Source organism: Dermochelys coriacea, chromosome 18 (assembly GCF_009764565.3).
Source record: "Dermochelys coriacea isolate rDerCor1 chromosome 18, rDerCor1.pri.v4, whole genome shotgun sequence".
Lineage (NCBI taxonomy): Eukaryota > Metazoa > Chordata > Testudines > Dermochelyidae > Dermochelys > Dermochelys coriacea.
This window is the reverse complement of record NC_050085.1, coordinates 8587313-8613390: the sequence shown is the minus strand read 5'-3', so window position 1 is coordinate 8613390 and position 26078 is coordinate 8587313. Positions and strand designations below refer to the sequence as shown.

The window sequence follows — 26078 nt, the reverse complement described above, 5'->3', positions numbered from 1 at the left end:
AGCACAGTGCCCAAAAGGTGATAATAAAGGCCTGGTCTGAAGTAAAGATTTGCCCGAGGGCATGTGACATTGTCTTTTAGCTTTAGTTATGGTTAAAGCACAAAATCGTGCTGTGCTGGACAACCTAAAACTAGTTAACAAGATATTTCTGAACCCTATTATATCTGGTGTGCATTTCGCACAAGGAGAAGGCACTTCTGATTGTTAATCTCCCTCCCTGCTTGATTTAATAGAAAATCCTATTAAATGTATTTAAGATAAAATCTTGCTCATTGAAGTAGGATGCCCACATCACATTTTCATGATAACTCCATAAGTAGCAGCCATCCACCCTTCCAGCTAATGCTGCTTGAAATAATATCTGACACAAAAAAATTTCTGCCAAAAAATAGGGCTTCATCAATTATTTTGCAGGAAGATGTTGCTTTTGACACAATTTTCCAATGGGAAATTTCAGAGCAAACCAAAATGAAAAATTTTCGTTCAGCTTCCATTTGAAATTTTTATTTCATTTTGTGACTTTCGAAAACAGTTTGGTTTTTAAAATTTAAATTAGGGTTGTCAAATAATTAAAAAAATAATTGCAATTAATCACGAGATAAAAAAATAGTTTAATCGCAGTTTTAATCACACTGTTAAACAATAATAGAATAACAATTTAAATTTATTATAAATATTTTGGGATATTTTTCTATATTTTCAAATGTATTGTTTTCAGTTACAACGCAGATGCAAAGTGTTCAGTGCTCACTTTATAGTAATATTTTATTAGTGCAAATATTTGCACTGTAAAAAAGATAAAAGAAAGTGTTTTTCAATTCACCTCATACAAGTACTATAGTGCAATCTCTGTATCGTGAAAAATGTAGAATTTTTTTTTATATAACTTCACTCAAAAACAAAACAATGTAAAACTTTAGCACCTACAAGTCTACTCAGTCCTACTTCTTGTTCAGCCAATCACTAAGACAAACAAGTTCGTTTACATTTACGGGAAATAATGCTGCCTGCTTCTTATTTACAATGTCACCTGAAAGTGAAAACAGGCTCCCAGCTGTTATCTCTTGGTAGAGACCCAGTTGAGTCTCTTTCCTGACCAGGTTTTTCACTGCATAGTTGCCTGCCTATACACAGTTGCCTGCAAGCCAGAGTGCCTAAACAAGCCAGCTTCTGCACTTTGCTTTCTCTCCAGAAGCTATGAATAGCATAATGGCCCACAGTTATAAGTTACCACACAGTTCCTTATAATCAACCAGATTTATTCTTAAGGAGAAAGCATTGCAGAGAAAACATATGAAAACAATATATGCATACATGCATGTTAAAAAGCTTACCAAAGTTTATCCCAACTCCAACCTCGGCTCTGGTTCCTGTCAGTTCTTCAAAACCCAGAAATGTTTTTTTTCCATGACTGCAAGTTCATAACGGTCTCAGATTCAGAACCAGAACCACCAGTTCAGTCTTTCCTTTATGCATCTTGGGCCTTTGATCTTGGCCTCATGTAACGCATGAACAGCAGACAGTGACTCATTCCCCAAGGCATAGCTTCAAAAGGCTGGGGTTTTGCGTAACCGGAGGTGGGGAATTTGTATTCAGCTCTCCTGAGATAGATATTTCCCAGGAAAACTCCCGTAACATTTTCTGTTCCAAAAGACCATTCTTGCCTGGCACATTGTTCACAATAGTCCTTTGAACCCCCAGGACTCATATCTGTCACATCTCCCCCGTCAAGAGGTTATGTAGAATCCTGGCCCACAATAATATACCATTCATTTCATACAATGGACCCCCAGAGACACTTAAATTTAATTAAATAAGGTCTCCCAATGATATTGCAGGAAATTGCCATATGTGTCACACAGACTACCACAAATCCCCAAGACCAAAGTTGGGAACCTCATTAAGAAATGTCCAACACATGTTCAGCAGGAGTTGAATCCTCTAAACAGTTCCCCATCAAACCAGTATTAGCTCTGGTTTATCTGGATTAAGTTTAAACCAACTTGCTCGCATCCATATCTCCTCTTGGCTAGTGCTGCTAAAACATCTGTTAATGGTGGCTATATATGCATACACCCCACTGTTTGCCTTTTCATGGAAAATTGACTGGCTGGCAGTGTTACAAGCCATGGGAGCCTATTTCACCTGCCAGGTTTATTAACCCTGCAGCACCGGAAAGGCATGGCACTGCCTTTTCATCTTCATCTCTGCCAAAGATGTCATTACATTTAATTTCTTGGTGGTTGGGAGCCCCGAGAGAATGCTTTTATAAGGTGGAAACAAGTTTCTCTCCTTGCTAGGAACATGGCAGCAGTTGCTCTAATGGTATTTTACAGCCCTGAAATTAATTGCTTGGGGTTGGACTCGATTTCCTGCCTTGAAAATGTCACTCATTTCCATGTTGTTATATGGGGCTTTGCCTTCTTTAAAATTAAAATAATGGGGATAAGATGCAATGAATAGCAAATGGGCCATTCAATGAAAAGGAGCTTCCTTATACAATGTGTGAGAAACTTGATATTAATAAAGCAGGAAGAGAGAATTTGGATCCTTATCCAGCAAAGGACTTAATTTTAAGTTAAATGTAACTGTGTTTAACTTTAAGAACATCAGTAATATCACTGAAGTCAATGGGACAGCTCACATACTTAAAATTCAGCACATGCTTACATGATTTGCTGGATCAGAGCCTAGGCACCTCTAGTGGCCAGCCCTTTCTTTCCAGGTCTAGCAGAATGTTTGACAGCTGTACTATCCTCATTTGTGCCTGTGCCTCTTTGTTCCCTAGGGCAAACGACCTGTCACTTTGATTGGCTTCAGTCTGGGTGCAAGGGTCATTTACTTCTGCCTGAAGGAGATGGCTCAAGAAAAAGGTAGAGTTCAAACGTTTAACTCTCTTATTTATTTTTCCATCACCTTTTTTTATGAATTTAGTGCTGGTAGAAATTATCGTGCCAACAGCTCTGGAGATCAAAGTCCTCTAGAATAGCCACAGAAGGACAGCACAGCCACGTGGCATTGCCTTTGGCTTCACAGCCTGACCCTGATGGACAACCTCTAGATTCAAGTGAGCTGTTTAGTCTCCTGGGCTCATTCAGTCATTGGACTCCTTGTTGAGACAGTCAACAAAGATGCTAATTAGTGGTGGTCATGAAGCTGTGTACACAGCTCCTTAAGAAAGGCCAAGAGGCTCTGATTGGGTTAAGATGGAGGAGATATAGGTTAGTCTTTTCTGCTGATACAAGTTATCCAGTGGGCCATCCTAATGCATAAATGGAACGCTAACTGAGCTACCTCAGTGCGCACACTTAACAGGACACCCTAACTGGGCCACCCCAATGCACAGGCCTCATTAGGGCAACAGGCACAAAGCTCACAATACATGGCATTCAGATGGGTACATGTTAATGCTAAAAGGCAGCATATTGTTCCCTTCCTTGGCTTCACAATACAGACTACTCCTGTCCGTTGCAGAAATAACCTGTGAGGGGTCTGTGGACCGATGGAAGGGTGTAGACATGCTGAAATGTATGGATCTCCAGGCCTTACACCCTGCCCTGGGATACTCCTCCCCAGCTCTGGCTGCAGAGAGCCTGTAGAGCAGCATCTCTGTGAGTTTGGAGGGAAGCATGAGTCAGCATGGATAGTTTCTACCCCATAGATCCCCACCTGGCCACAGCACTTGAATTATGTGCATTCTAAGCCAGTATATGGCTGAGGATATTTACTTCCTGAGGTGCAGCCTAAATAGAAACCTACAAAACAGTTTTGAAATATGTTCAGAATTTAATTCTGCTGTCTCCAGTGTAAACTTGGAATAACTCCACTGACTTCAGTAGTTACTTCATATTTACACCAATGTAATTGAGAGCAGAATTTGGGCCTCCATCTGCAAACAGCACTCTTAACGTTCTGTGACATTTGTCTGGTGAATCGGTCTGTGAGCGGCCCACGCTTTGCTGTGAACTTGACAGAAGATGCTTCACCTTTATTGGAAGCTCTCTGAAGCTACTGTATCTGATCCCATGAGTCGTCCCTCCCATTTAAGTCATTGAAATGCCACTGTCGTCAGCTATTTAAATGGTAATTTTTCCCTAAAGTCAAGCATAAAACCATCTGTCAATTTGTTACCAGTTGTGGGTTTGTTTATTAATAGATTCTATTCTTAATTTAGAAAAGGAATCAAGTCATTCTGATCAGATGATGTAAATTGCATGTTGGAGTTGAGTCAGTAGTGTGTGCGCTGCTTATCTCTCCCCCTACCTAGCCAATTTTATTAATTAACATTTGCCCTCACAGAATGTAGCTAATAAGTAAGGAGCTTTACACTGGCAAACATTCATTAGTAGGTGTTGGCAGGTGGAGCAGATTAAACCAGCATGAGAGGCGGAGGTCAGCTTCCTTTCCTTTTACAGCTGCATGCCAGGACTGTATTTCTGGTTTAAGGTGCTCAGCCACATAGAGTGAGGTACCCCTGAAATGCAAGAGGCCAAATTCTAGTCTTTGTAGAACCAGACTTCAGAGTAGCAGCCGTGTTAGTCTGTATTCTCAAAAAGAAAAGGAGTACTTGTGGCACCTTAGAGACTAACAAATTTATTAGAGCATAAGCTTTCGTGAGCTACAGCTCACTTCATCGGATGCATTTGGTGGAAAAAACAGAGTAGAGATTTATATACACACACACAGAGAACATGAAACAATGGGTTTATCATACACACTGTAAGGAGAGTGATCACTTAAGATAAGCCATCACCAACAGCAGGGGGGGGAAGGAGGAAAACCTTTCATGGTGACAAGCAGGTAGGCTAATTCCAGCAGTTAACAAGAATATCAGAGGAACAGTGGGGGGTGGGGTGGGGTGGGAGGGAGAAATACCATGGGGAAATAGTTTTACTTTGTGTAATGACTCATCCATTCCCAGTCTCTATTCAAGCCTAAGTTAATTGTATCCAGTTTGCAAATTAATTCCAATTCAGCAGTCTCTCGTTGGAGTCTGTTTTTGAAGCTTTTTTGTTGAAGTATAGCCACTCTTAGGTCTGTGATCGAGTGACCAGAGAGATTGAAGTGTTCTCCAACTGGTTTTGAATGTTATAATTCTTGACGTCTGATTTGTGTCCATTCATTCTTTTACGTAGAGACTGTCCAGTTTGGCCAATGTACATGGCAGAGGGGCATTGCTGGCACATGATGGCATATATCACATTGGTAGATGCGCAGGTGAAGGAGCCTCTGATAGTGTGGCTGATGTGATTAGGCCCTATGATGGTATCCCCTGAATAGATATGTGGACAGAGTTGGCAACGGGCTTTGTTGCAAGGATAGGTTCCTGGGTTAGTGGTTCTGTTGTGTGGTGTGTGGTTGCTGGTGAGTATTTGCTTCAGATTGGGGGGCTGTCTGTAAGCAAGGACTGGTCTATCTCCCAAGATCCGAGAGAGCGATGGCTCGTCCTTCAGGATAGGTTGTAGATCCTTGATGATGCGTTGGAGGGGTTTTAGTTGGGGGCTGAAGGTGATGGCTAGTGGCGTTCTGTTGTTTTCTTTGTTGGGCCTGTCCTGTAGTAGGTGACTTCTGGGTACTCTTCTGGCTCTGTCAATCTGTTTCTTCACTTCAGCAGGTGGGTACTGTAGTTGTAGGAATGCATGATAGAGATCTTGTAGGTGTCTGTCTCTGTCTGAGGGGTTGGAGCAAATGCGGTTATATCGTAGCGCTTGGCTGTAGACAATGGATCGAGTGGTATGATCTGGATGAAAGCTAGAGGCATGTAGGTAGGAATAGCGGTCAGTAGGTTTCCGATATAGGGTGGTGTTTATGTGACCATCGCTTATTAGCACCGTAGTGTCCAGGAAGTGGATCTCTTGTGTGGACTGGTCCAGGCTGAGGTTGATGGTGGGATGGAAATTGTTGAAATCATGGTGGAATTCCTCAAGAGCTTCTTTTCCATGGGTCCAGATGATGAAGATGTCATCAATGTAGCGCAAGTAGAGTAGGGGCATTAGGGAACGAGAGCTGAGGAAGCGTTGTTCTAAGTCAGCCATAAAAATGTTGGCATACTGTGGGGCCATGCGGGTACCCATCGCAGTGCCGCTGATTTGAAGGTATACATTGTCACCAAATGTGAAATAGTTATGGGTCAGGACAAAGTCACAAAGTTCTGCCACCAGGTTAGCCGTGACAGTATCGGGGATACTGTTCCTGACGGCTTGTAGTCCATCTTTGTGTGGAATATTGGTGTAGAGGGCTTCTACATCCATAGTGGCTAGGATGGTGTTTTTAGGAAGATCACCAATGGACTGTAGTTTCCTCAGGAAATCGGTGGTGTCTCGAAGATAGCTGGGAGTGCTGGTAACGAAGGGCCTGAGGAGGGAGTCTACATAGCCAGACAATCCTGCTGTCAGGGTGCCAATGCCTGAGATGATGGGGCGTCCAGGATTTCCAGGTTTATGGATCTTGGGTAGCAGATAGAATACCCCAGGTCCTGGCTCCAGGGGTGTGTCTGTGCGGATTTGTTCTTGTGCTTTTTCAGGGAGTTTTTGAGCAAATGCTGTAGTTTCTTTTGGTAACTCTCACTGGGATCAGAGGGTAATGGCTTGTAGAAAGTGGTGTTGGAGAGCTGCCTAGTAGCCTCTTGTTCATACTCTGACCTATTCATGATGACGACAGCACCTCCTTTGTCAGCCTTTTTGATTATGATGTCAGAGTTGTTTCTGAGGCTGTGGATGGCACTGTGTTCTGCATGGCTGAGGTTATGGGGTAAGCGATGCTGCTTTTCCACAATTTCAGCTCGTGCACGTCGGCGGAAGCAGTCTATGTAGAAATCCAGGCTGCTGTTTCGACCTTCAGGAGGAGTCCACCTAGAATCCTTCTTTTTGTAGTGTTGGCAGGAAGGTCTCTGTGGGTTAATATGTTGGTCAGAGGTGTGTTGGAAATATTCCTTGAGTCTGAGACGTCGAAAATAGGATTCTAGGTCACCACAGAACTGTATCATGTTCGTGGGGGTGAGACCTTCCTGCCAACACTACAAAAAGAAGGATTCTAGGTGGACTCCTCCTGAAGGTCGAAACAGCAGCCTGGATTTCTACATAGACTGCTTCCGCCGACGTGCACGAGCTGAAATTGTGGAAAAGCAGCATCGCTTACCCCATAACCTCAGCCATGCAGAACACAGTGCCATCCACAGCCTCAGAAACAACTCTGACATCATAATCAAAAAGGCTGACAAAGGAGGTGCTGTCGTCATCATGAATAGGTCAGAGTATGAACAAGAGGCTACTAGGCAGCTCTCCAACACCACTTTCTACAAGCCATTACCCTCTGATCCCAGTGAGAGTTACCAAAAGAAACTACAGCATTTGCTCAAAAAACTCCCTGAAAAAGCACAAGAACAAATCCGCACAGACACACCCCTGGAGCCAGGACCTGGGGTATTCTATCTGCTACCCAAGATCCATAAACCTGGAAATCCTGGACACCCCATCATCTCAGGCATTGGCACCCTGACAGCAGGATTGTCTGGCTATGTAGACTCCCTCCTCAGGCCCTTCGTTACCAGCACTCCCAGCTATCTTCGAGACACCACCGATTTCCTGAGGAAACTACAGTCCATTGGTGATCTTCCTAAAAACACCATCCTAGCCACTATGGATGTAGAAGCCCTCTACACCAATATTCCACACAAAGATGGACTACAAGCCGTCAGGAACAGTATCCCCGATACTGTCACGGCTAACCTGGTGGCAGAACTTTGTGACTTTGTCCTGACCCATAACTATTTCACATTTGGTGACAATGTATACCTTCAAATCAGCGGCACTGCGATGGGTACCCGCATGGCCCCACAGTATGCCAACATTTTTATGGCTGACTTAGAACAACGCTTCCTCAGCTCTCGTTCCCTAATGCCCCTACTCTACTTGCGCTACATTGATGACATCTTCATCATCTGGACCCATGGAAAAGAAGCTCTTGAGGAATTCCACCATGATTTCAACAATTTCCATCCCACCATCAACCTCAGCCTGGACCAGTCCACACAAGAGATCCACTTCCTGGACACTACGGTGCTAATAAGCGATGGTCACATAAACACCACCCTATATCGGAAACCTACTGACCGCTATTCCTACCTACATGCCTCTAGCTTTCATCCAGATCATACCACTCGATCCATTGTCTACAGCCAAGCGCTACGATATAACCGCATTTGCTCCAACCCCTCAGACAGAGACAGACACCTACAAGATCTCTATCATGCATTCCTACAACTACAGTACCCACCTGCTGAAGTGAAGAAACAGATTGACAGAGCCAGAAGAGTACCCAGAAGTCACCTACTACAGGACAGGCCCAACAAAGAAAACAACAGAACGCCACTAGCCATCACCTTCAGCCCCCAACTAAAACCCCTCCAACGCATCATCAAGGATCTACAACCTATCCTGAAGGACGAGCCATCGCTCTCTCGGATCTTGGGAGATAGACCAGTCCTTGCTTACAGACAGCCCCCCAATCTGAAGCAAATACTCACCAGCAACCACACACCACACAACAGAACCACTAACCCAGGAACCTATCCTTGCAACAAAGCCCGTTGCCAACTCTGTCCACATATCTATTCAGGGGATACCATCATAGGGCCTAATCACATCAGCCACACTATCAGAGGCTCCTTCACCTGCGCATCTACCAATGTGATATATGCCATCATGTGCCAGCAATGCCCCTCTGCCATGTACATTGGCCAAACTGGACAGTCTCTACGTAAAAGAATGAATGGACACAAATCAGACGTCAAGAATTATAACATTCAAAAACCAGTTGGAGAACACTTCAATCTCTCTGGTCACTCGATCACAGACCTAAGAGTGGCTATACTTCAACAAAAAAGCTTCAAAAACAGACTCCAACGAGAGACTGCTGAATTGGAATTAATTTGCAAACTAGAACCAGACTGTATCCTAGTGACTTGATTAGAATCACTCTGAATTTACCCTGGTAGAACTGAGTTCTGTATCTGGCCCCAGATTTACTCTTTTCTCCTCAGTGCCTGAAAATGTCAGGGCCGTAATGTTTTGAGGCTTTCATTAGCCATTAATAGCCCTGCAGTCTCTCTCAATGAGACTGCACAGCACTATAGCTAAGTAACAAGTGAAAGGGAATCATTAGGTTTCAGAGTAGCTCTCTGGTTATTTGCCATTCTAAAGAAATCTGAGCATCATAAATACATCTTGTAGCAGCCCCCCACAGCACGTTGATTTTTCAGTCCTTTAACTGAATTATGAAAGCTGAGCTGTTTGTGGGACTAAAAGCAATGTGTTTAGTGCAGATTGCCAATGCATCCTTCCAGTGCACATTCCAGAAGCAAGCCACAGAAGGAATGGAGCAGCCACCTGGGATATCTGGGTCTGGACTCTAAAGACGCATACATAATAAGTACAAGGCCCAATCTTGCGGGCCTTTTTGTATACAATCTTAGTGGCAGTTTCCTGACAGTATAGAAATAGAATGTGTGTGAAGGGTTGTAAAGAGCTTCAGAGGACAGTGATGAAAATTCATAGACGCAAAAGACGTCCATATCAGGAGACATTAAAAAGATTGTGACAACCATACAATGGGGGTAAATGAGATGCGGCATGGTGGAAGTATATTAAAATGGCATAGAGAGGAGGTCAGTCCAGAGGTCCTAATAACCCTTTCTCTTAAAACAAGATCAAGAGCTGTCCAATGAAACAAAAAGACAAACAATTAAAAACTGATAAAGGAAATACTTAGCTGCAGAATGCTTCATTAACTTGTGGAACTGCCCAGGTTGATATTTGAAGTCAGAAGCTTCATGGGAGTAAAAGAAGAATTATGCACATACATCTGGTACTGGCCGCTATCAGTGACAGGATACTTGACTAAAAAGACCACGGTTCTAATCTTGTATGGCGGTTCCTATGTTCCTAGATGATTAATAAGTATATCCACAGTTAAACTAGGGAGGGTAAAAATTGATGATGTATCTCAGCCCTAGTACTTCAGAACATAAGCCAAGATGGCTTGGGTTTAGGAGGAACTTCATTCATTGGGCAGGTTATTGCATAATTGTCCATCATGGGGCTTTTGTGCCTTTCTCTGAAAGCTCTGATGCTAGCTACTATCAGAGATGGGGTAAGCTACCTGTGTGAACTGCTGATCTGGTCCGGTATGGCAAGCCTGTGGTGCTCCGGGATGGAAAATGGTACCTGTGCATTCTCTGGGGACTCAAGTTAAAATAAATGATATTTTTGAGTAGCCATTTCAAACGTTTTGTTTCAGCTTACTAGTTATGTTACTTTGCTAGGCAGATTTGCCAGTTCGCATTAAATGGGTAGTTTTTACAAATAGTAGTAATACTTGTAAATAATTCCTCGCATGTATATCATTCTGAGGAGCCCAATGAGCTTCACAAACTATAAGTTACAGCAACACTGCAGTGCAGAGAACCAGCATTCCAAACAGTGCCCAACAGTGGTGAAGAGGGGAAATACTGCCCAAAGATACCTGGACGAACCCCTGTCAAGGCAAAACCTTTAAGGGCATAGGATTGTTAAGGCACCAGAGAGCAGACACGACCTTGGCTTCTAAGATGTCATCAGAAAGCAAATCACCTGACAGACATCCACTGCTGACGCTGTTTGGCTCATCTAGACCTCAGTTCAGGACAGCACTTATTTATGTGCTTGTCTTAAATCCCACTGGAGAGCTTAAATCCCACCTAAGTCAATGGGTACGTCTACACAGCCCACAGGGGTGAGCCTCCCAGCCCCAGTCAAGAGACTCAGACTAGCTGGGCTCATGGTGGTGCTCTAAAAATAGCTGTGTAGCCAGCGCTTTGAAGTTGTGATTCAGGCTGGAGCTCAAGCTCTGAAGCCTAGGGAGGGGGTGGGCTTCAGAGCCTGAGCTCATGTCCACTGTTTTGAAGTTTTAAGTAGCACCTAAGTGATGCATATGTCTTGTACTTTCCCCTCTACAGAGGGGTGGATTTCACCAGAACGGTACACTAGTTCCCTGTGTGTGTAACACTTCCAGACCTGGGAACATGGCAATATCTCTCCCTGCTCCCAGAGACTGGTCCTAGCCCCAGGCTCAGAGTGCATCGCATGGGCCTTTTCCAAGATTATTTGCCTGTCAGTTGGCAGTTATTGCCTCACAACAAGCAAATACAGCTGCTTTCATCGCAAAAACCCTTTTTAGTAGCAAACAGGCAATGGGAATTGCCAATCCTTGCCCCATTACTCTCCTATCGAATCCCAATACAGAATTGTGTCTTATCTACTAAGAAGTTGGCCAAGTGGAATAAAAGCCTTTTTTTTCTTTTTACACATCCTGCCAGAATTAATGATGTTCATGAGTCAGAGGCAGAAGGAGGCTGTGAAATGTATTATTCCCAAGGGGGGTTGACTGCGGTAGAATCTTTTCTTTTCTCGTATTATCTAGAATCATTAATTTTTCTTTTCCCTGTGCACGTGAGCTTTATTATTCCTTATCCATATAAACAATTTGTAGCCCATGGGATAGGTATAATTAACTAGCATGGTAGTAACCATGCAGATCAGTGATCTTAAGCGTCCCTCTTCCTCCACAGTCATTCAAAAGAAATGAATACACAGCCAGGATTGAGCATCTTCATTTCAAACAGGAACTGAATAGTGCAAGGGAAGGAAAGAAACCAAACCTTCCAGTGGTTAGCTCCAATCTTCAGGAGCCTGATATATGAGCTGCTTATTCTTGCTCTTTCAATTGACCTTACGCTAGAGACATGGACTTTATTATCCTGGCTAGAATTATTGCCCTGTCCACATGGCTCTGTTTTTTTCATTACCCGTTTACTGTGAAAGCAGTAGTCTCATTGCCTATCGAGTTAAGCTAACAAAATCGAATCACTGTTCTTTTTTTATTATTATTTGTGTGAAATTTGCTTTATAAGTAAGAAATAAAACCAACAGAACACATTTCAGATTGTCATCGGGGGTTGGAATTTACATCATAGTTAAACAGTGTAGAATAATGCTTCTCTGCAGGGAGCGCCGGGTTTTACTGCTGTTAGAGAAAGGAAATCAATGGCATTGATTAAAAATCTATCCAGGCAGCGTCTCCTTAGCCATGACTTGACGTGGTTTGTAATTGCTTTCACATTTATTACCTCATAATCCCAACCCCCTATTCTACAAACCAGGTACACTCTCCTGAAAATGACCAAAACCCACGTATGCTGAGCTGCGCTTTCCAAAGGTCAAGATTCTGGTTTTGGCAGAATAAGCTCTTCAGCGCAGGGACTGTCTTTTTGTTCTGTGTTTGTACAGTACCTAGCACGATAGGGTTCTGGTCCATGATTGGGGCTCCTAAGTGCTACTACAATACAAATTAATAATAATAATATATATGGGACTCCAGTCGAAAGATGGAATTCCCAGTCATATCAACAATTAGTATATTGGAAGGCACTTTACTGTCCCTTTGTCACAACTCTACATAAACAGAGAGTCAATTGTTAAAATGGCATCTTCTATTTTGATGTATACTATGTAATCAAACATTTATATCTGTTGTTTCCATAGACCTAATATGCGCGCATGCACACGTTTGGATTTTAGTTTGCTTATTAGGAATTGATTTCAACTTTCTCTAACCTGGGGTGCTCTGGAAGGTGAACTAAAAACCAGAATCTTTGTGTCCCATCCCCAGACTGAAACTGCCTTGTGGAGCTCTGTCCTGGTAATAGTGAATGTATTGTAGCACCTATTTTTTTAAAAACATTTTTATTGAAAAGCACAGAAGTGCTGCCCAATCTTTCTCATTCCATCGCTAGCTCCTACTGGAATTCCTTAGGTGCAGTTTGTCCACTAAGAATAAAAGAGGAGCGTTAATTTTGATCAGACTCAACACACCTTTTGAGCAGATTGTACCCAGAGAGTATGAAGAGCTAAACTGCTTCAGAACTGTTGATTGAGAATTACCACTAGGAATTCTGTTGCCATGGTGTTGGCTCTGTTGCCGTGCATTCAATGGACAGATGCATTAGCAACTTTCAGGTTTATTGAACTTAATTATACATTTGTTTCAGTGGTCTCACTTGGCCCCTCATTCCATATAATGTGAAGCAATACCAATCTCATACCAACTCTACTGATTGGCAGTGTGGGAGGAATCTTGTGCTATACCTGCTCGGAGGGCAATTCTCATTTGTCTGTATCGTACATAGATGCATTTTCTGAGCTGCCTTCCAAATCCAAGTAACACCCTTTGTCTTGTGGGGGGCTGTTCCCATCTTTATAGACTGTGAGGGGATCATCGAGGATGTGGTCCTGCTTGGAGCTCCAGTGGAAGGAGAAGCCAAGTACTGGAAAGCTTTCACAAAGGTGGTGTCGGGCAGGATCATAAATGGCTATTGCAGGTCTGTACATGCACAACCCGGCATCTCATTATGTCTGGGTCACTGTTAGTGGATCTTTTATTTATTGCTTTTGAACATTTTGACAGACCCAAAGACTGAAGTATTAAGGAGCTCTCAGTAAAGAACCATTTTCTTTAGAAGTCATTGCGTCCATTACTTGGATTTGAAAGTCTTCAGGAGGCAACATAAGGCTGTTCTGTCTTGGGCTTTGATTAGGTATTTACTATTTATGGTGAACCTTAGACTGGAAGCCTATGCATATAAAGGACTTAGTATTTGGGAACTGTATTTCATTTATATTTAAGGCTGCTTTACAACACTCTGGCAGTGTAAAGGGGCCTCACACAAGGTGTAAATGTAATTTACATCCACTCTAAGGCCCCTTAAGACTGTCAGAGTGGTGCCAAGGTGTAAATGAGAATCCAGCTCTTAAATTCACAGGAGGTATGTCTACACTACAGCAGCACTGCTACAGGACTGCAGTTGCGCTGCTGTAGCACTGCAAGGTAGACGCTTCCTATGTCGACAAGGGGTTTTTCCATCGATTGTACGTAATCCACCCTCTTGAGAGGCAGTAGCTAGGTCAACAGAAGAATTTTTCCATCAGCCTAGCTGCATCCACAGTGGTGGTTGGATCAACGGCCTTGAGCAATATAGCTTGGGTTGATCTAATGTTTAGGGTCAACCAGGCCTGAGAGTTAATTCGTGGAATTACTTGTTTTTAACATATGTTAAAGCACCTAATTGTCAAAACCTTAACGATGATGCACATTTATCTACAAATAAGTATATGCAGAGAGAGGTGTGTGTTAATATCAAATATATTCTATTATTTTACATACCTTAAAACAATCAGAAGAGAGAAATTAAAATCACAAGCACTTGAGATTAAAACAAGAAATCTTCATTACTCCCATCCATATGGCTAAGGTGAGAGATGCTGCTTTTGTTAATTTTGTATCGCTGAGGTTTCAGAGATGCAGGCTGTTTATGCAAATTACTGCATTTCTTCTTGTAACACAGTAGAAAAAGCAACTGCTGTCTCCTGTAGAGTAGTTTCTAGGGCATGTTTCTGTTTTCCTCCAGGAAGCCATTAATGATTAGCAATTTACACGTATAACTGAATTTACTGAACTGACTATAGATCATCCCAGAACTGCAAGACAATCTCTACTTATTTCAGTGCAGAAAGCCTAGTATATTCATTTCCTGTAATATAAGAGAGAGAATCTTGTTATCATTTCAGAGCTTGACTGAGCTACTGAAATAAAACAGGCTACATGTGTATAATTCAAGTTAGTCTCTTTACTTTGGCAGCCCATATTTCGACTGTTCAACAAACAGTGGTTAATAAATTACAGCTCAGTTGCACACAAACAGGAGTGAGCAGGCGATGAGATTTCAGATAAATATCCTAGTACATTTAATCTCTAAAATCCCATGGGATGCTGTAGGTGAGGAGCACCAGGTCCACATGAAGGGTGATGTGAGATGCTAATTGGAGAGCTATAGGGAGGATTTCGGTGAGAGAATCTGAAACATGAATCAGGGAAATATGTTATTTCCTCTAAGACATTCACATGGGTCTGGAGATGTGGTGGTTTCCTGCCTTGGTGTTTGCATAAATATTGAGCCAGAGGGTGGTGGATCAGGAGTAACTTCACAGAAGTTTGTGAACTTACATTGGTGTAAAACGGGTATGAGATCAGAATCAGGCCCATTTACTTGAGTTTCAGTTCACGGCAGTTCACACCTCTCAACACTGACGTTTGAATGACCCCAACATCTCAAAGTGAAAGTCAGTTGAAATTGCTACACTGGATTTCGTATCAGCCGAACTACCAATGTCCTGCAATCTCCCTGTAATACCATAAATCAAGCCAAGTTTGCATGGCTAGACCTTTCAGACAACCTGATCTGAGTAACGAATTAGCAACAAATACAAAACCAAGTGAATTTCATGTGGCCTCGGGAGTGTTGCACATATTTTACATAGCTCCATGTGGGCTTTATTGACATCTGATAGTCAAGGACAGTGGTGAGTGAACAGGAACAGCTGGAAGTGGTAGCTCTTAGAGTAAAATTCACCTGTGCAGAAGGTCAGCACAAGGTTTTGTACACCACTGCAGTCCCACTTAAGCCTTCATCATTGAGCTCAACTGGATGTAAGTGATGTACAGGCTTTGTGCCAGTTCTCTGCACTGGGGAGAATTTCACCTTTTCCAAGTGCCAAAGGGTACAGTGTGTAGTCATTTTATGTAATCTTGAGACTAACCATGCCATCTCTGCCCCACCACCCAATAATGGAAGCATGATCTTGCTACTTCTGCTATTAAAACCTTACATTTTTACAGCACCTTTAATCCAGAATGATCCTAAATTTCTTTATAAATTGCATATATGTCAGCAGCCACAGTGCCTGTGCTGTACACGTTTACAGAAGCTACAAGCGGCAAACTTCTACGTGCTAACATATTGCAAGAAGATTGTCCAATAGCTGGGTGCAACACTGTCTCCCTGTGAATCTGAAATAATTTTAAAGGACTTGATCCGGAAGCCTCTACTCATAGGAGTAGTCCTGGTGAACTCAGTGAGGCTACTCATGTGAGTCAGGATTACTCCTAAAATTTTTACAGTTATACCCCAATTGTTTTATCCAGCATGATATTTCAGTCTGGTCTGGATATCTGCCTGGTCCTGTCATCTCTATCTTTTCCTATGTTCCCTGAATGTCTTCATGCATTTTATCAGTCTTCCAGGAAGGCTTATTAATACTTCTGTTTCATTTTCCTCCTAGGGGAGACTGGCTGCTGAGTTTTGTCTACCGGACTTCCTCTGCTCAGCTCAAGGTTGCAGGCCTTCAGCCAGTCAGCCTGGATGACAGAAGGATGGTTAATATGGATCTTTCATCTGTAGTGAGTAGCCCTCTTCATTTCCTTAGTATTTCACTCCGTCCTTACTGGTCATAGCCTTGTGCTCATCTTCCGTCCACCTCGCCGCGTCTACACCAGGGACACTTAAAGCACAATATTTTTCACAACCCTGGGTGATGTAATTAGGTCAATATAATTTTTAAGTATAGATCAAGCCTAAGAAGAGTGAATAACTTTGTGTAGTCTCTATTCTTCCCTCCATAAGTGCACAAACCTTGCGACCCCATGACTTTACCATAAACTCCATGTCAGGTAAGCCTTAGGTCTGGACCGACGCCTAATGGAAGCTAGAACCTGAATGTTATTTAATGTTGTAGGGACTATTTTGTTTCTATTGTTGCTTTTTAAAAAAATTCTGTAACATCCTGCATTGGAGAAAATAGGATTTTTATCCCATCAGATCCTACAGGAATGGCCTCACTTTAAGAAAGACAGTGTGGCCTGGTGTTCTATCTGCACTTGTCCTAAACTCAAACACTGAGGCCCAGTGGTGCTGGAACTAGAGGTGCCGGAACTAAAGATGCCGGGAGTGCTGCCGCAACCTCTGGCTTGAAGTACTAATAACAAACATCAAATACACAGTTTCCATCATCAGCACCCCCACTATAAAAGTTGTTCCAGCGCCCCTGCTGAAACTTGATCTACGCTTAAAAACTGAGTGCCATAGTTAGGTTGACGTAACCCAAATGTAGACATGGCTATGTCAATGAAAGAATTCTTCCCTGAACCTATCTACCACCTCTCAGAGAGCCCGATTAACGATATCAATGGAAAAACCCCTTCTGTCAATGTAGGAAGTGGCTACGGTATGGTGCGTCAGCGTCAATTGGTAGTATAAACATGGCCTGAGCCTACTCCCCAACAGAATACCACACTTGTAAAATTGAACAACCGCTTCATATTCTCATACAGCCCCTTTGTACTTGCACACAGGTTACCACCAAAATATCTGCTTTCACCTACCCACCATTAAACCCATAAACTGCTTTCATATCCCACCTCACTACTCACATTCCCCATGGCATGAAGACGCTAGTACCCTGTTACTTACACAACCTACACAAATCTGTAATGAAATGATGCAGACTCAGCATATAAAGCACCTCTTTGCTTTGATGACACACACAGGGGATTCAGATCCTGATCTCCTCATATCACAATCACAGCTCTATGAGGCTCCTCAAACTGATCTCCAGATCTCTTCATCTCATAATCACAGCTCTTCCAAGCTGCTCCAGCTTATTCGTCCACTATTCAGTACAGCTACGCTAAGACAGTGGACGTAGTTGGAGTGCCTGCAGATAATTCCCAGGAGCTATTGCCAACAGCAAGTTATCTTAACTTTGTATTTCCTGGTTCACAGAAGTTTGAGTTTTGCTGAACCTGACATTGTGGAAGGATGCAAACTATCACCGGGCATCCTTAACTCTACATTAACTATGTTTTTGCCATTTAGTTTCCAATATGGTCAGAGACTGCTTGCAAACTACTAGTACTCTTGGGGTCCATGCACAGCAGCCTAGCCCAAGAAGGGAACATCTGCAAAGTTGCAGAGCCCCCCTACTTTGTGTCTCATAATTCAAGCACCGCTATGAATAGGACCAAGAAGAACCTGCAGTCTCATCTAGCTGGAGCTTTTGATGGTCTTGAGCAAGTCATTTGGCCTTGTGCCTCAGTTCATCCAGCTGGCTTGTCAGGTTCACGGTTGCAATAGTACGGCTGGATTTGAGTTTGGAGTTACAGAGCTCAGCAATATTTGTGGCTGGTTTGATGGCCTTGAATTTCTAGGGCTAGGTCACAGTTGTGGCTTAGTAGTTGGATTCTGAGTTTCCAGGGAACAGAGCAGGTTTCTGAGTTCTGTCCTGTAGATTAGGCATAAATTAGATTTCCCAAAGCTGTTTAGTGTTGTTAATGCTAAGCTGCTGTTAGGGGTGTAATATCTTCAACACTATTCAGCTCGGTTGCCCTAAGCAATCTAATGACATAGATGCCTTCCCTTTCCTCCATGTGACCTCCTCTGCGGATTCATAGATAATAAGGTCAGAAAGGATCACAGCGATCATCTAGTCTGACCTCCTGTATAACACAGGCCATAGGACTTCCCTAAATTAATTCCTGTTAAACAAGAGCAGATCTTTTAGAAAAACATGCAGTCTTGACTTAAAAAATAGCCAGTGATGGAGTGTCCACCACCACCCTGGGTAAATTGTTCCAATGGTTAATTACCCTCACTGTTAAAAATGTACACCTTATTTCCAGTCTGAATTTGTCTAGCTTCAATTTCCAGTCACTGGATTTTGTTAAACTTTTTTCTGTTAGATTTATGAGCCCATTATCAAATGTGTATTCCCCACGGTAGGTACGTATAGATTGTGATCAAGTCACCCCTTAACCTTCCCTTTGTTAAGCTAAATAGATTTAGGCTCCTTGAGTCTATCACTGTAAGGCATGTTTTCAACCCTTTAATCATTCTCATGGCTCTTCTTTGACCCTTCTCCAGTTTATCAACATGCTTCAGATAATCAGGAAGAACACAGCTTCCTCACACACATTCACAGCAATCTTGGGATCACAATCTACTATAACTGAGCTGTTTTTCTCCCCCGGCCTTTCGGGATGCTTGACAGACCTGTGAAAACAAATCTAATAACAGACACTGTGTAATCCAGACTGCTTCCTCTGTCACTTCTCAAACTGTGACCTCTTCTGAGCACCACCTGCAAACTGGCACAGATTACTCTCGTAGCATTGCTCTGGAACCAGAAAGTGTCTTAAGCATGTGATCAGTTTCACATTTTATGATGCGCAAACACATCAAGCCTGCAACTATTCAGCTGTTACCCACTCATTTAATTCATACTGACTGAACATTGCTGATCCCATTGCTGGAAAAATGCAGGACTGATGAGGTGTAGATAAAGTAGAGATGTCCCAGAACAAAGTGTGGACAGCCTAGAAGGGACTGGGTTAACAGAGGCTCTTAGAAGCATATAAACCCCTGTGTGACATAGTTAAGGTGATATAAGCCCTGGTGTAGACCCCACTAGGTCGGCAAAAGAATTTTTCTATCAACTTAGCAACCCCCCTCTCAGAGAGGCGGATTTATTGCAATGATGGAAGCACCCCTTCTGTCGCTGTAGTAAGTGTCCACACTACAGCACCACAATGCTGCAGCTGTGCCATTGTACCGTTTCTAGAGTAGCCATACCCTTAATGTCCTCCTGTCTCTTGCTTTTCCCTGAAGAGCCCTTGTCTGTTCGTTTTATACTTACTAAACTTCCAAAGCATATGGAGTGCGGCAGACACCGCTGGGACTGACTCCCAGTAGCCTACCTGCTTTTGCTGAAGAAGCCGTGTGCACATTTAGGCTAAATGAGTGGCCCAAGCGCCGGTTCACCACTCTTCCACCATTACGCACCTGTGTACACACTGCGTGTATCCAATAGAGAATCCCAACACTGTTGTCATCTCCGAGAGGCCTGCCGCTTCCATGATAGACCAGCTTTGCCTAACCTTACTGAAAAGCATGGAAAAGAGGAGCAGTCCTGAAAAAAAACAGAGCTCTAGGAGACAGGAAAACAGTATGTTATATGGGGCCTGTTAAGAAAAGCTTCAGAAACCAGTGCTTTAACAAATGGCATGAAAGCAAAGATTGTTTGCACTGCAAATGCAATGAAATAGAGTAGCATAAAGGTATATAGAGATGTTCTCAACAGAATGCTAGAAGTGTAGTGCTAACAAGGCACTTTACTACTTAATCGAGTGCAATAAATTCAGCTCTTTCTTATAAGATACAAAATCAAAACACCCTTTCTGCAAGTGTGGATGTTTGAACAAGTATTAAAGAGCCTCATTAGTACTAGAATCTATTATTAGTACTAGAGTCTACTCATTAGTAGTAGAATCTATGATTCTACTAGTGAACTAGTATCTTGGACTAGCTGAATTCCTTAAAGATTTCCTGACTCGGATCCATGAAAAAAGTTCAGTGTCACTGTAGGTTAGACGGTTGCTTTGTTTGAAATGTGGCTGACTGGTATCTCCACATCTCATTCTCATAAAGTTCCAGGGGTATGGGAATAGCAGCAGGTCACATAATGCTAGCCCAGTACAATGCAAGTGATCTAATGCTGGACATTCAGTCTAACCTAGCAGGAAAGACTGAGCTGCAATTTCAATTCCTTTTATGCAGACAACGCAGCTTAAAATCAAGGTATTAGATGTTTCTTAAAACAACGTGGGTGCCTGTTTCAGTGGAACAGGTTGCTTATTGCAACTTGCTGTGGCATTATCTCCCCACAGTTGCCCTGGTAGTCAATTTTAGCTCTAGGTACTTGAAAATAAATAGACCGGTTTGAGAGAAACCGTGAAATAATAAAACACCTACATTAATGCAGCACAGCAAATCAGAGCATTTGCCTAAGTTTGCAGGGACTTGGCCCACTGAGGTGATTGCAGAGCCCACTGTGATGGGTCTTGAGAGCATAAGAAAGTACAATTGATCCTCATCATCATCATATATTAATCATCATAGAAGCTGGTTGTGCTTTTATATTAAGCTCTCGCTGCTTTAGAGTAGAATAACGATGGGTTCCCTCGTTACCTGCTTTCTTAGCACGTGAAGCAGGCTCTGAACCGAGCCCTTCAGGCCGTTGGTCATTTCACATTTCTGTCCCGCCCTCTTTCAAAGCGCCTCGGGATCCTGTAAAGAAACTACGTGAAAATATAAATGACAGAATTCTGGAGGAGGCTGGGAGTGCTTTGCAGTGGCGAGCTCTCCGTCTGGTGAGGGCAGGAGTCCCCTGTGTCGCGCCAGCAGCAACTTCTGCAGGTTCCAGCATTGGATGGGTTTCAGATTTCTAGTTATGGTGACACAAGGCCATGGGACAGGGAAGGAAGGGAGGTTATCAAGGAGCAAAGTATGGACTTCAGGAAGGTGCTTCATGCAAAATTCGTTCTACCACCCTTCATGTTCAAGCCATCTCACAGTTTATCTATGGTGAGGGCCATTTCTCCCTGCGGGTCCTTTCAGACTTCGAAACTGTGCACAATAATTAGAGTTGTCTTTTCAATCTGGAGGGGGAGTGGGAGTCCAAGGGGCCTGATTCTTGTGTTTGTGGCAATGTAAAGGAGTCTCAAAGTGCACGGTATATAAGGGATATATAAAGGGCCTTCGTGTACATGAGAATCAGGGCCCAAGGTATTTAGCCTGTGTCTGTTTTGATTAGTATGGTCTGCTTTACAGTTTCCATTTGTCATGCCAGGGCCCTCTCCTTTCATTCTCCTCCAAACTTTTAAGGCCTCATTTCTCTAAATCTGTCAGTGAGGAAACTAGCAAAATGTCCTCCCACTCAGCAAACGAAGTTATAAAGCTTCCTGAGCGCTTACAATGAGACTGATTGGTTCAGCAGATTTATTTGACAGTAACTGAAACTGAGGAAGTAATTGAGTTGTAACATATTAGGCTGATTGCTGTTTGTTCAAGTGGGATGCTGGAGATTACATTTTACATTAGTATCTGAATATCGAAGAAATGTTGTTAAGAGTCTGAACGTAAGTAAAATGCTTTTCGTGTGGGCTTGGAAGTTACAGGCATTCGCTTAGGTTTCTTTAGGCAATTTTAATGTAACCAAAATCTGAGATGAATTTACAGGCATGAAAGTAGATCTGTAGGTCTAGTGATGAACTTCATGAAAGGTTCAGGAAGTTAGGTCTGCCGTATTGTCAAAAGTGGGAGAAGGGCTATGCATAACTCTCTTCATATACCACCCCAATAAAGGAATCACAGATTAACCAGGGCTACAGAGTTTAATTTCTGCTTTACATACCCATATAAGCAAACCCCAATTTCCACTTTGGGCCAGTTGTAAAATATCTGTTATATACAGTTTAAAGACCTTTAGCCACGATTAGGACTTGCATTGATCTTGAAATTCCCTACTTTCCCATGCATTCAAATGGCAGCTGAATTCTCTTAGCCCTACTCTTTATCATTCAGATGTCACCTTCCTAGATGATATTGATGATTATTATTAATTTCTCTTAAGGTAGCACATAGAATGCCCAATTGAGATCAGGACCCCATTGTGCTAACCACTGTACATACACAGGAAAAGAGACTGTCTCTACCCTGAAGAGTTTTAAAGGGTTAATAGACAAGACAAGACTAAGGGTGTGAGGGGAAACTGAGGCACGGAGCGGTGATGTGACTTGCCTATGGTTATATAGCAGGTCAGTGGCAGAACCAGTAATAAAACCCTAGTCTCCTGAGTCCCAGTCCAGTATGCTACTCAATGGACTCTACTGCTGTTTGTTAAATATCATTATGGATATAATTTTTTCACAGTAAAATTAGGCAAAATTCACGGAACGGTCATGGTAAAAATGTACAAAATCAGGGTATGGTCTCGGCAATGTATTGTGTATCACAGAGGCGTTGACACTGACCCACAAGCTGGGTAACCCACTGAAGTGAGTCGGGGAATAGAGGAGGCACTCCCTCTCCGAGCCCTGCCGCCCAGGGCTGACGTCAAGGCCCGAGCCCTGCCTCCCGGGCCTGAAGCCGAAACTCAAGCCCACTGCCCGGGGATGAAAGGGGAACTCACAGATATCTCTTAAAATCATGTAATACATGACTCCATGATGGAATCGTAGCCTTAATTACCATTGTAATAGCAAAATAGAAAGAGGTGTTGTCTGAGCACCACGCTGGGAGCCAGCTAGTCCTGAGTTCTAATCCCAGTACTGGGACTAATTCCCACTGCAGCCTGGAGCAAGTCACTTCCCCTTTGTGTGCCTTAGTTTCCCCATCTGTAAAATGGATGATATAATACTGCCATCAAAGGAAGGTCATAAAGATTCATCAATGATTAGAATCATAGAATCATAGAATATCAGGGTTGGAAGGGACCTCAGGAGATCATCTAGTCCAACCCCCTGCTCAAAGCAGGACCAATCCCCAATTTTTGCCCCAGATCCCTAGATGGCCCCCTCAAGGATTGAACTCACAACCCTGGGTTTAGCAAGCCATTGCTCAAACCACTGAGCTATCCCTCCCCCCAATTAATGTGCTTTGAAGACTGAAAGCATGTCAGACCAGCTAATTATTATTACTCTGTTATTTAAGACCATTTTAAAAGCACTGATTTACTCTTCTTTGCAATAAGATGTAGTGATGAGATTTTGTGACCTGTTTTACACTCCGATGTTCCCATAAAATTGGAGAAGTAAGAAAAGGCTGAATAAAAGAGCTCTGTTTGGAATATGCTGCACCAGATATCACCATAGCTGTGGCTTTTCCCCTTGAGATAGTTACAGACCTTTTTTAACTTGCTCTTTTCTCTGCTGCTGAAACTGAGCAGTGAAATGCCAGATCTGTGAGAGTCATGATTAAAATGGAATTCCCGTTCTTGCCCTCCAAAACCTTTCTTAGAAGTGATGCCTTGTTACTGGCGTCTCGAGTGATTCCAGGGCAGCCTGGTTCACCACCTGTGTGGGCTCTTTGGATGCAGTAAACAGACAAAAAAGACAGTGTTCTAACAATCTATTGATTTGGCACTTGTGTGATTCAGGCTTTTCCTCAAAGATGCATTAAACGGTGTTCTTATCGTGGGCCCAAAACTTGCAGCAAAGAATGAATTCTGGTGCTGAAATTTAAGTTTATTAAGGACCCTGGGGACTGAGCATGGAAGTGGGTTGCCTGGTCTTGTTGCTCCCAGGTGGAATGACTTGTTTCAGATGAGCCATGCTGCCTTAGGCAGGTATGACAGGAATGAGTACAATCAAAGAAGAAAAGCAAGAAAGGGAACTTGATTCAATCAGAAGCTAAACATTTCCCTGGATAGGAACTTGCAGAGATTCTATCACACTGCAGTAAGTAAAAGCAGCTAAAACCACCACTTTTTTGGTGGTGATGTGGGAGGGGAAGGGACCAGGGCAAAAAATATCACCAGGAAAATTTAATGAAGTCCCTGTAATGTCAACTTTGAGTCCAGCTTCAGTTCTGTTTCAGGGGAGTGCCAGCTCTCACGGGTTCTCAAAAGAGAATAGACTTGTGGTTACATTTCACAGGAATAGGTCTAAACAGCCCTATCTCCCCCCCCCCCAGTCACTCACTCTCAGGGCTGCACGGAGTTTTTTGGGTGCCTGCAGCACAATCTGAAACTGAGCAGCCCCCCCTTCCAAAAAGGAAGGGAGGCCCCTGGTAGAGGGGTTGGAGAGCAAGCCCACCCTCAGTCACCTGGCAGTAACAGCTCTTGTCCCGTGGGCCTGTGCCTGGCTCCCTGTTCTTGGTGTTGCAACCTGGCATGCAGGCTTTCAGCATTGCTCAGGTTTGGCCCACGGAGGGTCATCTGAGCTCAACCTGCGTGGTGCTGACACCCTGCATTTCAGGTCACAATGCCACTCTGTTTCAGGGCCCTCTCAAACCGGGGCTCAGGGCAAACTGCCTCTTTTGTCTTCTCCTCCCCCAGGTGGCCCTTTCCTCCCACACAGCTACCAATTTTCCGCCCTGAAATTCCTCATTGTGAGCTGTGCTTGCTAGATGGTCAAAATCTGGAGCTTCAAGACAAGAGACACAGGCTCTCGCATACCAGCTGCAGATGTGCCTCTTCAGACTATTTTGTATAGAAAACCACCCTCTCTCGTCACTCTTCCCTGTTCAGTCCCACCACTTGGAACTGACTGCTTCAGGGCAGGCCCCAGGGCTACCGGGGCGGAGGCCAGCTGCTGAAGCCATCAGATAACCAGACCTGAAGGAGCAAAATGAGCCAGCCTCTCCACTAACTTGTAAACAAAGGTTGTTAGTGTCACAGCTTCGATTCAAGCTTGCAGGGAGTTGGCATGTCTGAGCTTTATCTGTTGAGCAACTCACTCTAGCTAATTTTCCATCTGATTAAGCTCTTGGAAATAACAAAGCTTCTTTACCAACAGTCGTCACACCACTTATTCTTTCATCCCTTCGACAAGCTTCAGAATAGAGAAATACTGTATGGCCACATTTCCTTAGAGGCTCTTTAGTACAACAGCAGCCAAGCTAATAACTAGGAGCCCTGAACCTACAGGATCCTCAAGCACTTCCCCTGCCACTAGCCTGCAGCCACCTCTGGATGAGAGGTAGAAGCTGTTTAACAAGCATTTCACAGCAGTGTAGGACAGAAAGTGAAAGATACTACTGCATCCGTTTGAAAATGTCAGGACAATTTAGGGAAGTGTAAAGTAAATACTGGACTCGGCATTTGTAGGACGCTGGTATTAACGCCCTTGCTCTTGTAGAAAGTGCTGTGGCATGTTAATTATCAGTATCTTGCTGCCAATACTGTAATGCACTAAGCCTGAGTTATCTGAGTTACAGAGGCCTTATTAGATAATTGTTGGTCCATTTGTAGACTTCCAAGCATCTTCTGAATCTGTTCAACGCCATCTGGAAAGGGGAGCGGTTTTTCATCAGAACTTGTTGGACTAGAGAGAGATCCACAGCCACATGTCAAAGGAGAATCCAACAGCTTAAGCATCCTTGTTCCCTTCCATAGATTTGTCAAGAAATTAAAATAACTAATAGACATACAGAGCTCAAATTGTGCACTGACAACAGACTAGCCTTAACTACAGCTGTTCAGTGAACTATGTGAGTGAATTGGTTTGTCCTGCTCCTCAAGGATAAGATTTTGTATAGCAAAAAAAACCCATCAAATTTGCTGGCATCCTCAGTGGATATGCCAAAGGTTTAATGA

The 26078-nt window shown here is 43.2% G+C and overlaps 1 protein-coding gene across 1 annotated transcript in view; it reads left to right on the top strand.

Annotated features, from left to right (window-relative positions):
• TMCO4 (transmembrane and coiled-coil domains 4) overlaps window positions 1-26078 on the top strand; it is an 80533-nt gene that overhangs the window by 33438 nt on the left and 21017 nt on the right. Inside the window, exons 11-13 of the mRNA XM_038376387.2 lie at window positions 2789-2873; window positions 13297-13414; window positions 16212-16329. Of these exons, the coding sequence (XP_038232315.2) occupies window positions 2789-2873; window positions 13297-13414; window positions 16212-16329 (321 nt within the window). The remainder of the gene's footprint in view (window positions 1-2788; window positions 2874-13296; window positions 13415-16211; window positions 16330-26078) is intronic.